This window comes from Sorex fumeus, unplaced genomic scaffold (genome assembly GCF_029834395.1).
Source record: "Sorex fumeus unplaced genomic scaffold, SorFum_2.1 ptg000032l, whole genome shotgun sequence".
NCBI classification, from domain to species: Eukaryota; Metazoa; Chordata; class Mammalia; order Eulipotyphla; family Soricidae; genus Sorex; species Sorex fumeus.
Window position 1 is genome coordinate 10,646,552 of NW_026606089.1, and position 13,841 is coordinate 10,660,392.

A 13,841-nucleotide genomic window follows, 5' to 3' on the forward strand; every position below is an offset into this window, starting at 1 on the left:
CCATGAGTACTACCAGGAATGATCCTTGAGCGCAGAGCTTGAGCACTACCAGATGTGATGTTAAAATAAGCAAATAGACTGTGAATGTTGGTTGTTGGGGTTGGAGAGAAAGCACAACAGGCAGGGCACCTGCTTGCAGGCAGCTAACCTGGGTTTATCCCCGGTACCCTGTGTGGTCCCCTCAGCCCTGCCAGAGTGATCCCTGGCACAACAGTGTCACCATAAAAACCAAGGAAGTGTATTTTTTTAAATTAATTTTTTATTGAATCACCGTGAAATACACAGTCGTACAATGTTCTAACACCCATCCCTTAACTAGTGTACTTTTCCTTTCACCAGTATCCTCAGTTTTCTCCTGCCGTCTCCACACAAGCCTGCCTCTATGGCAGACACCTCTCTCTCTCTTTCCTTTTAGGAACTGTATTTTGATCAGAAGAATTTGAGTTCTATTTCTGGACCAGTAGGAGATAAAAATTCTTTTAAAAAATCAGTGTCTTGGATTAGCAACAGTTAAATTCACTGATCTCATGAGGGGAAAAAAGTTCTTTCTAAATCCCAAGAACTCTTACTGTTTTGCTTTGTTGACTGAAGGTGCAAAAATTCAGCTGAAATATTTGGTTATTTTGGAAGTTATGGTAATATATTTTTTAAGTTAGTTGTTTTGTATTTTCAATTAAAGGTCAAGGTGTTGGGCTAGATAGTACGGTAGGTGGGGCTCTTGTCTTGTACATGACTGACCTGAGTTTGATACCTGGTACCTCATATGCTCCCCAAGCCCCACTGGCTCTGAGTTCAGAGTCAGGAGTAAACCCTGGGCCCAGCCAGGTGTAGCTACACCCACCAAAAAAAAAAAGTCAAGGTGTCTCGGTGGAGACATGCTACTTTTATAGCTAATGGAACTAGGGGAAATGGAACAAATTCAAATGCAGAGGAAGAGTTAAGGAAGCACTTTAGATTTAAATAATATCTTTGGGTTCTATATAAGTAAATTTCTATTATGTTACCCAAACTGAGCAGTCTCCTAGAGGAGATGATTCTAAATGTTGGTTATAGATGTTGGGCTGGAGCGATAGCACAGCGGGTAGGGCGTCTGCCTTGCACGCAGCCAACATGGCCGACCCGAGTTCGATTCCTCCGCCCCTCTCAGAGAGCCCGGCAAGCTACCAAGAGTATTCGATATGCCAGACACAGTAACAACAAAGTCTCCAATGGAGACGTTACTGGGCCCGCTCGAGCAAATCGACGATCAACGGGAGGGCCTTTACTTTACTTTACTTTTAGATGTTGGTTTTGAGTTACATTGGCAATGTTTGTTTTTGAGCTACCTGGCTCTACACTTGGTGGTGTTTGGGGGATCACATGGGTTGCCAGGGATCGAACCTGGCTTGGCCATGTGCAAGGCAAGCATCCTACCTGCTGTACTATCTCTCAATTCCTGATTATAGACTTCTTGAAGGGATTAACTTTAATGGGACTTTAGGAGACCACTCCAAGCTCTTTGCTTCTAGGAAATTGTTCAGGAAGAGCTTGCAGTTGCTTTTGTTTTGGTGGGACTGGGGGGCTGCGTACACCCAGCATGCTCTTATGACCATGTAGTGCCAGGGATTGAACCTAGGTTTCCCTCATACAAAACATATGCTCTAGGGGCTGGAATAATAGCACAGCGGGTAGGCCAATCCAGGTTTGATTCCCAGCACCCCATATGGTCCCCTGAGCACTGCCAGGGGTATTTCCTGAGTGCAGAGCCAGGAGTAAACCCTGTGCATCGCCAGGTGTAACACAAAAAGCCAAAAAAAAAAAAGTGCTCTAGCCTATTGAGCTATCTTCCTATCACTTGGGTTTCTTTTTTTATCATGTGCAAAACATTCATTTTTTGCCAGAATTGTTTTAATCAAGAAATGATAATTTCCACTTCAGAAATGGAATATTTTTACTTAGAGATTACACAAAAGTAAATGGGTTTCCTATTTACACTAGGATATTTCACAGGTTTGATAAAGAAAAATTCTAATATGTCTACTAAAGGATATTTAGAGAAATGCAGACAAAAAAATGACAGTTATGGTAATAAAAAAAGAAAATGTGGCCTTTTTAAAGTTTTGGGCCACACTTGGTGGTGCTCGGGATTTACTCCTGGTGCTGAACTCAGAAATCACTATTGGCAGGGGTCTGGGGACAGGTACAGGGGATCCAACTCAGGTCAGCCATACCTACTGTACTGTTTCTCTGGTTCCTTTATATGTAGTCTTTCTAGAACTTTAAAATTTTGATTCCTTGCACCACATATGGTTCCTCAGGTACCACCAAGTGTGATTACTGAGCACTGCTGGATGAGGCACCAACCCCCCCCAAAACAAAAGCATAACTTGACAATAAAGTAAGATGATAGTAACAGCAATTTTTAGTTTCGTTTGATGCTTCTCAAGGGCTAATCCTGGCTCCATTAGGGGTGGTTGTAGTCACTACTAGTGGTGTGTTACTTGGGGAACCTCTTGGGATCAAATCTGGGCCTCCTGCACTCATGTACTCATCCCGTTAAGCTATCTCTCTAACCCGTTTTAAAGTTTTTTTTCCTAAAACTTTGGAAATATTTTATAACCTTGATTTTTAATTAGGATCCTTGGTTCAATTCCATTGTTCTTTTGCTGATTCTTGGTATTTGTCATTTCAGAACTACTCATGAATTCTTATTTGGTGCTCTTGCCGAACTGGTTGATAATGCCAGGTATGTACTTTTCACACATATAGTTTGGTTGAATGCTTTTTGGATATTTATGAACCTTGCTCTCTAAAGATTATGGAGCTTAGCGGTGGTAACTCCTAAGAGGTTTCTTACCCACAAAGTATTTTTAATATCATATTAGCTGATTCTTCTACTTTAGTCGATCAGTTACAACTCATTCATTACTCTGTTCAAGCCTGAAATTAGTGAACTTATGACCTTCAAAACTGTCTTCCCCTGTGCAGACCAAGATAATTGCAGTGAAACATAGGGGATTAATAAACTCAGGAGTCAAATTAATGGAACAGACAAGCTCTGATTAAATTTGTTTTTCAAACAGTAGTATACCATCTACTATTCTTTAAAATTCTGCTGGGTTTTGTGTTTTCTTTAAATTATATTTCATTGTCAGATGATTCTATTTTGTTGTTTTGCATATTTTGTTGTTAATAGTGGTGAAATAATTTCTTCAGCATTGTCTTATGCAGTTTTTAGTGATGGAAACTTTTAAATGTTTCTGCAAGACAAAACAGAACTTAGGGTTGGTCAGAGAGAAATAACAAAGTTCAAATTAGGTTTCTGTTTTTGTTATTAAAATACTGTCTCAGTCTTATTTCTGTATGCAAATAGAAATCAGGTACATTGATTGGTGTTTTTTTTGTGTGTTTTTTTCCCTTTAATTTTAGTTCATTTTTGGGCCACACCACACTGTAATGCTGGGGATCGAATGCTGGCCTCTTTTTTTAATATTTAATTTAATTAATTTATTTTATTATTATTTTTGGCTTTTTGGGTCACACCTGGTGATGCACAGGGGTTACTCCTGGCTCTGCACTCAGGAATTACCCCTGGTAGTGCTTAGGGGACCATACGGGATGCTGGGAATCGAACCCGGGTCAGCCGCGTGCAAGGCAAATGCCCTACCTGCTGAGCTATTGCTCCAGCCCCATTAACTTATTTTTTATTTATTTTTTTAAATTAATGAATATTGGCCTCTTGTGTGCAAAGCTTGCTCTCAGCCTGTTGAGCTATCTTTTGGGGCCCCCAAATATTTTATATATATATTTCTTCAGTAAGTAAATGTAGAGTTATGTGGATTTAAGTGGATTTTTTAAAATTTAATACTAATGAAACACTCAGCCACATTTTCCTTGCAGAGTTTGGCAGAACTGGAATAGTTATGTCTAGACTTTACTAGAAACCTTCATTAATGACCTAACTTGTATTTCAGGTGATGACTAGAATCTAATGGGGTGCCCCAACTTCCTGGAAAGGCTGTTTTGTTTTGTTTTGGGCCACACCCAGACTTACTCCTGGCTATAATAACTTCTGGCAGTTCTCAGGGGATGTGTGCTACTGGGGATTAAACCAAGTTCGATGGGTGTTTAAGGCAAGTGCCTTACCTGCTGTTCTATCTCCATACCTCGTCCTGTCGAGATTAAGGAAGATGAGATAATGGGATCATAAATCATTCTGTTGAGTGTATGCTTTGAAACCTGATTTTTTTTTCTTTTTGTGAAATAAGATAGGTTTTATTGAAATTTCTTTAGAAAGATGTGAGGAGATTGGGCTTGAGTGATATAGTACAGCAGATGTGTGCAAGGTGTTTGCTTTGTACATGGCTAACCTGGGTTTGATCCCTGGCACCCAATATAGTCCTCTTAGCCCACTAGGAGTTATCTGTGTGTAGAGCTAGGAATAAGCTCAGAATAGCATCAGGTGGGCCCCCCCACTCCCCACCCCCAAAAAAGATGTGAGGGAAGAGAAAGGGAGAAGTGTGTGTTCAAGAGAGAAATAGGCAAACAAAGAAATATAGAGCAAGCAATTGAGATACATATTCGAGGGAGAACACAGGCTTGCAGAACATGCCTGAAACCTGATTTTTATTTATTATTTTGGCCGCTTCCTTAGTATTTGAGAGCTACTCCCTGCTAATTGGTCTCTGCTTATTGCTGATTGCTTCTATTAGTGCTCAGGAGAACATGTGCTGTGGGTTTCTGAATGGTAAGCATATGCTCTAGCTTTTTGAGATATCTCTTCTGTCTGGAATCTGATTATTTTTTTAATTAACGCTTTGTGGCAAAATATATATCTTTATTCTTTAATATCTTGGTGAGAAGAAAATGTTCAAGTTATTGAAATAGCTTTTTTTTTTTTTTGCTTTTTGGGTCACACCCGGCTATGCACAGGGGTTACTTCTGGCTCTGTGCTCAAGAATTACCCCTGGCAGTGCTCAGGGGACCATATGGGATGCTGGGAATCAAACCCGGGTCAGCCGCGTGCAAGGCAAACGCCCTACCCGCTGTGCTGTTGCTCCAGCCCCTGAAATATATTTTTATGATCACAACTACCAAGAGAAACAGATAAAGAATTACGATTATCATTATTTTTGCTCTTTGGGTCACACCTGGCAATGCACAGGGGTTACTCCTGGCTCTGCACTCAGGAATCACTCCTGGCAGTGCTTGGGGGACCATATGAGATGCTGGGAATCGAACCCGGGTTGGCTGCGTGCAAGGCAGATGCCCTACCCACTGTGTTATCGCTCCAGCCCCTAAAGAGTTATTTTCAATCTGTCAAGGGAAATATTCACTACATGTTCTTACAATTAAATTTGCATTAACAAAATCTTTAGGCCTCACTGGTCATGGACCTCCAGAAGTATTTCATAGGCATATAAGGAAAAGTATGACAAGTACAAAAGCATAGCATTAAAAAAATAACAAAAGGCATAGATTTCCATATGATTTTCTGAAAAATAAAAATCAAAATAGTTGTAACTCACTCAAAATATATGCATTTGGGTGATTGACTTTTCATATTTTGTTTGACCCTTGGTTTTTTTTGTTGTTGTTGTTTTAACTTTACAGAGATGCTGATGCCACTAGAATAGACATTTATGCAGGTAAGTTAAACATTAGTTCCTTTCAATGAATTTATTGCTATAGGTTGTAAGAAGTAGCAACTTTCTGGAGCCTGGGGACATGGGAAGATTATTTAAGGTCATGGTTAGAAACAGCAGTCCTGGTCAGATAGATCATGAAAATCAGCAATATTGGTCCAAAGGACCAAACTAGGGGTTTCCAGATCTATAGCTCTACATAATAGCTGCCAGGAAAACTGTGGGAATGATGGACTAATGGAGAGTGACATGACAAACACAAAATTGGCAGAGGGAGGGTAGGGCGGCAATTTGGGCCATCTCTGGCATTGCTCAGGGTTTACTCCTGGTTCTGTGCTCAGGAATAACTCCAGGAGGGCTCAGAGAATTAAATGGGGTGCTGGAGATCAAACTAGGGTGATCAAACTAGGGTGAGCTACATGCAAGGCAAGTAAGTACCTACCTGCTGTAGTATCTCTCCGAGCCCCCAAATATTTTAGTACAGTGAAGGTCACCAGACCAGATTGTGATACTGGAGCCCGATAGAGGGAGAAACCAGTTTTACCTTCTGTGACCTTGGTGAGTACTAATCCCACTGTGAGTGTTGCTGGTGTCAGTTGCATATAGCAGGTTACTGGATTCATGCTAAGGTTTGCAGAAATGTTTTTAGGCAGAGGAGTCAGGCGGGAAGGGGGCAGTGCTGCTTTTCTTGGAATTCCAAGATAAAACAGTGTCTACTGGTTTGTTCACTTAATTGACCGCTGTTTGGCAATAAGAATTTTTCTCTTCTAGAATCTGGGAAATGATTTAAGAGTTCTCAGTTGTTATTACCTTTTTCTTTTTTCTTAGGAAGAGGAGGGGGTTTTCTGGGATGTAATTCAGGGCTTCATAATGTAGAGCATGTGTTCTGCCTCTGAGTTACGTCCCTGGCAGCTTTTTTCTTTTTTTCCATGCTGTCTGCCTATCAACGTTGTACCAGCAGTATTACTGTTTTTGTTTTTGTTTTTGACATTTACTTAAACATGTAGAAACAGATTAGAGTAAGGTAACTTTCAAATACAGTTTAATTAGGATGATTTTTTCCTTTTTTTTCCCTCCTACACCCCCAGAATGATTTAATTTTCAGACTTTTCTGAGGTCTTCTGAAAGGTTTGAGGGAAAATTATAGTGTTGCCTGCTTCTGAGAAGATTTTAGTACTCTTTTTCTAACAGTGCTTCGGGGCTGCCACGGACCACCCCTACCAGCACTCAGCCTGATGGTGCTGGTGCCAAGAAGGGCTGGGTTTCTCCAGAGCCACCTTGGTGGGTCTCAGGGGACCTTGTGGCACTGAGTATTTCATCTGGAGCCTCTGTATATTAGGTTTGTACGACAGTTCCTTTGAGCTCTCTCCCCAGATCTCAAGTAATTATTTAAAAAAATATATTTTTAACCACAACTATAGATTCCAGACGGTAATGGTGCTCAGAGACTATAAGGCCCAGACTCTGGAGCTGCATGGGGGCCATGAGGCATACTGGCAGTGCTCAGGGCCCAGCGTTGGGCAGGGATCTAACCAAGGCCTTGCATATATAAGGCATGTGCTCTATTCTTGAGCAATATCCCCATCCCAACTTTAGGATTTTTTTTTTCCTTTTTTGGGTCACACTTGGCGATGCTTAGGGGTTGCTCCTGGCTTTGTACTCAGGAATTACTCCTGGCGGTGCTCAGGGGACCATATGGGATGCTGGTAATCGAAACTGGTTTGGCCGCGTGCAAGGCAAACACCTTACCCGCTGTGCTATCACTCCAGCCCCAACTTTAGGATTTTTTTTTTCTTTTTGGGTCACACCCGGCAATGCACAGGGGTTACTCCTGGGTCTGCACTCAGGAGTTATGCCTGGTGGTGCTCAGGGGACCATATGGGATGCTGGGAATCGAACCAGGGTCGGCCGCGTGCAAGGCTAATGCCCTACCCACTGTGCTATCTCTCCAGCCCCAGCAACTTTAGGATTTTTATGGGGCCTTAAAGTTATCAAAAACAAAAAACAAAAAACCCACCCTTCTTCCTGGACCCATTTCATTGGTAAATGGAACTTAAAATTAAGAATTATTTCTCAGGACCTTCAATGCCATAGAGTTTGGAAGAATCTTCCCAAATATGATGAATTTTTCATGTCATAAACTTTGGGACAAAGAACATATTCAGAATAGCTACTAATCAATGATACTGCTTAAACTGTGAAAGTTTCTGTCTAAAGAGTAATGCTATTATTATTTTGTTTCTTTATTTTTGGGTGGGCCATACCTGGCAGGTATACCTCAGGGCTTTCTCCTCTCTCTTCGCTCAGGAATCACTCCTGTCAGGGATCTGGGAATCATATGGAGATGGTGATTTAAACCTGGGTCAGTGATATCTAAGGCACGCGTCCTACTCGCTGCCCTATTGCTCCAGCCCCCGATGCTATTATTTTAAAATAAATTAGTGGGCAGAGGGGCATAGCAGAGGAATGTTAGAATATGGCCAGATGGAGGCAGCGTTCCCAAAACCAGTTTCTTATAATTACTCTGAAATAAGGTGACCATTTTAAATTATTGCACAAATGGCAAAGCAAGAGAATCATCCTCTTTTCCAAGTGATGTGGAAGGGACAAATTATAACCAAGTATACTTGGGAAATGCTTTCAAAAAAGAATCTCTGCTCTCTCTTAGCTAGATCTTTGGTTGAATTTCAGCAAGGAAATTTGAAGGCAGCAGACAGTTGTGATTTCAATTTAAGTGGAAAAGATCCAGTGTTGAGTGTTACTCAAGTTATGCTTTGGAAGGAGTCCAAAGAGATCTGATGGAAGCCTTTTCTCTAACTTAGTCTCTGCTTGGAAAGAAAATTAACATTTTTTGGATGATTAGAGAATAGTAATAGTGATCATGAGGGAGTTGTCAAAGCAGTTAGGGATAAAGTCTTGAGCATTGAGCATTTAAAGCATTTTGGAAAAAGAAAGTTTATCTCAAGTATCTTCCTTTGGGAGTCTTGGCTGAGGTGTTCTCATCTGCACACTTTCTGCCTTAATGCCTTACATATTCAATTGGAAGAATAAAAGCAAATTCAAAATAGAATAGAATCAATAATTATTTGTTTTTGGGCCACACCTAGTAGTGCTCTGGGCTTACTCTCAGCTCTGCACAGAGAGATACCCCTGGACAGGCTTGAGGGAGCCTATGGCATAGTGGAGATCAAACTTCGGTGACCACATGCCCACTGTACTAGTTTTGTGGCATCCGCTGTTTTTGGACCACACCTTGTGATTTTGAGTGACCATGTTGTACCAAGGTCTCCTGTATGCATGACATGCTCACTAGCCCTCCGAGCCATCTCCCTATTTCATTTTATTTTTTAATTTTGTTATTTGTCCAAACTAGCAGTGCTTTATTTGTCCACACTAGCAGTGCTTAGACCTCAAGTTTTGGTTTTGCAAGGAATGCGATGCAAGTACCATTCCAACTTTGCTCTTTGACCTCTATTTTATTTTTTAACTTTTATGTATATTTTGTTTGAAGGATGGTGATTTGCAATACTGTAATGATAGTTTCGTGTAAAAGTGTTCCAACTCCACTAGTGTTCTCTTTACCATTGTCTTCACTGGGGAGGAGGGGGAATGTAGGAGTCATGCCTGGCAGTGCTCAGGGATGACTTCTGACTGACTAATCTCCAGGGGAGCTCTGGGGGCCCTTGTAATGCTAGAGATCAAACCTAAGCCTCCTGCATGCTAAGAATGCTCTAAGCCTGGTAAACTCTTTCTTCTGTCTCCCACTCCCTGGCTTTTTATTTATTTTTGATTTTAATTTTGAGCCATACCTCAGAGGTGCTCAGGGCTTACTCCAGACTCTGCTCAGCGATCACTCCTGTTAGTTCTCATGGGACCAGATGGAGTGCTAGGGATAAAATGTGAGTCTTTAGTCGTGAGTTGCAAGGCTGCTATGTGCAAGTCAAATGTCCGACTCACTGTTCTATCTCTCTGACCACATTCCCTGCCTTATTTATTTGTTTGTTTGTTTATTGTGAGAGGGTTGTTTGTGTCACACCCAGCTATTTATTTATTTATGCCTTATTTATTGTGAGGGTGGGTATTTGGGCCACACCCAGCTATTCTTAGGGTTTACTCCTGACTCTGCGCCCCAATCCGGGATCACTCCTCGTGGAGTTGGAACAGAATATGGAAAATGCTGAGGATCCAACCTGGGTTAGCCATGTGCAAGGCAAGTGCCTTACCGGCTGAACTATCTCTGTGGCCTTAGCTCCCTGTCTTTTTAAAAGAATCTCTCAGTCTTTCTCATGAACTAGAAAATGTCGGAGAGCCTTTGGGAATCCCCACCCTCAAGGATCCTCATACTAAGTAGAACTGTTAGAAGGAGAACGTAGGTTTGATCTGACCCCTATTTTTGTTGGCAGGGATTGAACCCATGGTTTGATTCATATGCAGTGTGAACTCTACCAGTCATTCACTAGCCCCTGATCTGACCTTTTTGGACAAAGCTTCACATTGTTCCACCTTCTGATCGTTTCCATGTTGATAACCTCTGATGGGTAACAGCTCGGTAATGGCAGCTACTGTTTTTTACAGAAAAGCGAGTAGACCTTCGTGGAGGATTTATGCTTTGCTTTTTGGATGATGGAGCAGGGATGGATCCAAGTAAGCAATGAGATGATTATGCATCTTTTAAAGAGAATGTAGCCATTTTTATTAAAATATTTAAAGTTTATTTTTTATAAGTTTATTTTTCTGTTCCCTCTTTGTTATGACTTGAAGATCCTCATGGGGAGAGAGATCTGTTGCAATACCTCAGGTTGCTCTGTATTAGTAAATATGTTGGGTCTTAGTCCTAGCATGGGAGACAGAATCTGAATAGCAACCGATCAATCTGCTCACCTGTGTCTTGCCTTTGTAATGCATTAGTTTATACAACATACAGGCCTTACCTAGCCTGTCTCTGACCCCTCACCTTTGGCTTTGAGACGTCTGAGATAAGAATGATAATGTTGTGTTTTCTCTTGCTCCTGCCACTTCAGGTGATGCTGCCAGTGTGATCCAGTTTGGGAAGTCTGCCAAGCGAACACCTGAGTCCACTCAGATTGGGCAGTATGGTAATGGATTAAAATCGTAAGTATTTGTAGAAACCTGTGTCAGAGCACAAAGTAAAAATCAAGTGATACTCTCCTGCTTTTGTTTGATTAGAACTTTCCTCTGCTTTGTTTTTCTAACAATTGTATCTCTTTAGGAGGAGGAAAACCAGAAAGGACTAGTGGTTTTGACAAACAACTGTTGTCCAGCCTATTTTACTTCACAGATAAAGCACGAACATCCAAAACCCCTTTGGGTTGGAGAAGCTATAGTTTCTCTTGGCACTGTGCTCTGGAACTGTACCTTTTATTTTTACCCCATGGTTGGGGATGTGAGTGATTATTTTGTGATTTGAAATTTTTCTGAAATGGTGAGGAAAGTTGTCTCACAGTTCAGCAGTGTTTTTTGAGCACTTTACAGGTACTTATAGAATGAATTACAGAGACTCAAAAGTCTCCTTCCTAGAGAATGTGGTTTCCAGTCCATGGTAGGGACCTACCTAATGTCATCAAATCCCTTGAGACTTCTTTCTCTGCCCTTGGTTTCCACTTGTTTGGTGTTCGGAATGTGTTGTTCTGGTTTTGAGTAAAGCCCCAAGAGAAAGGTTTCTATTTCTGAAATGCTCACTTCCATCTGTGTACATACCTTTGAATGGAATTGGAATTTGTACAAGTAGAATTCTGAGTCACGTTTTCAGCCTTGCTGTGGAAACATTGTTTTGTTTGAGAGTGGTATGGTTTAGTTAGTCATCAACATCAACTGTACCTTGTGTGCGGTGTTTTGGGGTGTGAGAAAGAGAGTCCTTGCAAAGATATCAAGGACCTGGTACTTGGACTTTTTAATTTGTCTCTCAGATAATACAAACATTTGCCATGTGTGTGTTTCCATTGTGCTAGAGTTTACTTAGATGATATTTAATCCTCACTTTATCCCTATAAATTGTACATACCATCATTCTTAGTTTTGGATCTAGAAATTGAGACTTAAAGGGTGAAACGACTTAAATAAAGGTATTAAAAGCTCAAAGGCATTTAAACATGTTTGTGTATACTCAGGAGGCCCCAGGACCCTTCCTGGCAATTCTTAGCCAGCTGTTTTTATGGTTGGTGGGAGCGCTGACATTCAAGTCCTAGTAAAGCAATTTGTAGCAGGACTTGAAGGATAAAATGCCTTCATTGTGGTGAGAGTCCTAAATGCTTTTCTAGCTCACTAATCTTAATTTCTTCTTTCAGGGATCCTTGGCAGTTTCTTGGTCTGATTTAGTTGAGTCAGAGGTAGAATCGAGGAATTTGTTTTTCACAGACGGCCTTCGTGATTCAGACATAGGGGTAACAAGTTCCTAGTATTTGAGGTCTCCTGGAGCAACATTTCTCAGCTGGGCACCCTAAGGCCTCCTGTGAGCCCACATGATGTTCCAAGGGGGCCATGTGTGAAAACTGAGTAAATGGGGAGCCACAACACAAGACCAGGGGCCAACTGGGAGGACAGGTGGTTGGGGGGACATACACCAGAAGGAAACAAGGTTAGACGGAGGCCATGGTCAGAAAAGGTTGGGAATCACTGTACACCATCCAAGAATCATTGTGATGTAAGAAATCTAGACTTCCCACCCAGAGTGCTTTCAGCTGCTTTCTGCCTGTGATCTGGGTTTTTTTTTCCCCCCACACCCCTATGGTGCTCAGGACTTATTCCTGGCTTATCCTCAGAGATCTCCTGGTGGTGCTTGGGGGACCATATCTGGTACCAGATTGGAAGTAAGGTTGGCTGCATGCAAGGCAAGCCCCCTAACCCCTATACTATCTTTCCAGTTCTAAGTTTTTCTTTCTTTTCAGTTTTATGGTCTTATGTAAGCTGTTTTACCTCTCAGAATTTTATTATCTAGAAAATGGGGCTGGAGGGGGTGTGGGTGCTTGGATAAAGGAAGAAGTAGACTAGAAGTAACAAAAAGACAGTGGTGGAGGATTTTGGGTACTTTGGGGATGGTAAAGTATAGTACTTTATACATCAAAACCATAAATGCTGGCAATATTGTAATCATGCTACCTAAAACCGTAAGGGGCTGGAACAATAGTGCAGCAAATAGGGCATTGGCCTTGCATGTGGCTGACCTGAGTTTGATCCATTGCACTATATATGACCCTCAAGCCCTAACCAGGAGTGATCCCTACTGGCAGAGCCAAGCCCTGAGCACTGCCTCGTGTGGTCCAAAAACCAAAGGGGAAGAAAAAACCACTTAACAAACAAAAATGGTTTCTAATCTTATGAAATGACTTCCAGGAGTAAATGAAGGGTAACTTTCAAAGTTCTTTGAGGACTGGGATGGAACTTGATTGCAGAGATTGTGAATGTAAATGATTTTTGAAAAGGACCTGTAATGATGGAGCCATCTAGTGTTCAGAGGGTATTAATTTAAAACAATTTAGAAATTGAAAAAAGTTCCTGGAAAAGTTCCTAAAAAAAAAAAAGAGAGAGAAGGGAAGCTAGCATCGAGGTAGTGCATTTCAGTTCCTATTCTGCCCCCATAGCAGGATCAAAGACAGGACGAGAGGGGCACAAAATGAATGTTTTGCTAAGTTAGGGCAAGAGCAGTCTTTGACAGATGGCATGAAAATGTGCCTGTTTGCTGCTCCTGAATGTCAGAGACAGAGGAGGAACATGAACATTGTCAGGGGAAGGAGCATTATAAGCACCCTAGGATCTGGAGAAGGAGAAAAAGGAACAGAAACTCTTGACAACCCTCGGAGTGTCCTGAGACTTTTCCTGAGCATTTGGGAAATGGATTATGGCATTCATTTATGTGCTTGACATGCCAGTCTGGTTTATATTTGTACATAGAAAAAGAATTCATAGACTTCTCACTGCCATCACCTCCCTTGGGTATTATGAAGACTAATGGGATAATAACCATAAAGACCCAGAAGTTGCTCAGAAGAAGGCACTATACAGTTCCATTCATTCTTCCCCAGTGATGCTTCATACTGCCATTCTTGCCTGCCCCTCAATGATGTAACATGGCCACAGGAAGGAGGCAGTTGATTCCATTCAGAATTTTGCTCTGTGGGACGTAGCCTTCAGGCACATTTCCCAGAAACCATTTGCATTCTTTAAAGCAGAACCTGTCTAAATGGGTGTGAAGTGGCTGAA

At 41.5% G+C, this 13,841-nt stretch overlaps 1 protein-coding gene across 4 annotated transcripts in view; it reads left to right on the top strand.

Annotated features, from left to right (window-relative positions):
* MORC2 (MORC family CW-type zinc finger 2) overlaps positions 1–13,841 on the top strand; it is a 47,716-nt gene that overhangs the window by 11,230 nt on the left and 22,645 nt on the right. For all 4 annotated transcript variants that reach the window (XM_056116521.1, XM_056116523.1, XM_056116520.1 and 1 more), the window contains exons 2-5: positions 2,672–2,725; positions 5,593–5,627; positions 10,200–10,268; positions 10,646–10,736. In XM_056116521.1, the coding sequence (XP_055972496.1) occupies positions 2,672–2,725; positions 5,593–5,627; positions 10,200–10,268; positions 10,646–10,736 (249 nt within the window). The remainder of the gene's footprint in view (positions 1–2,671; positions 2,726–5,592; positions 5,628–10,199; positions 10,269–10,645; positions 10,737–13,841) is intronic.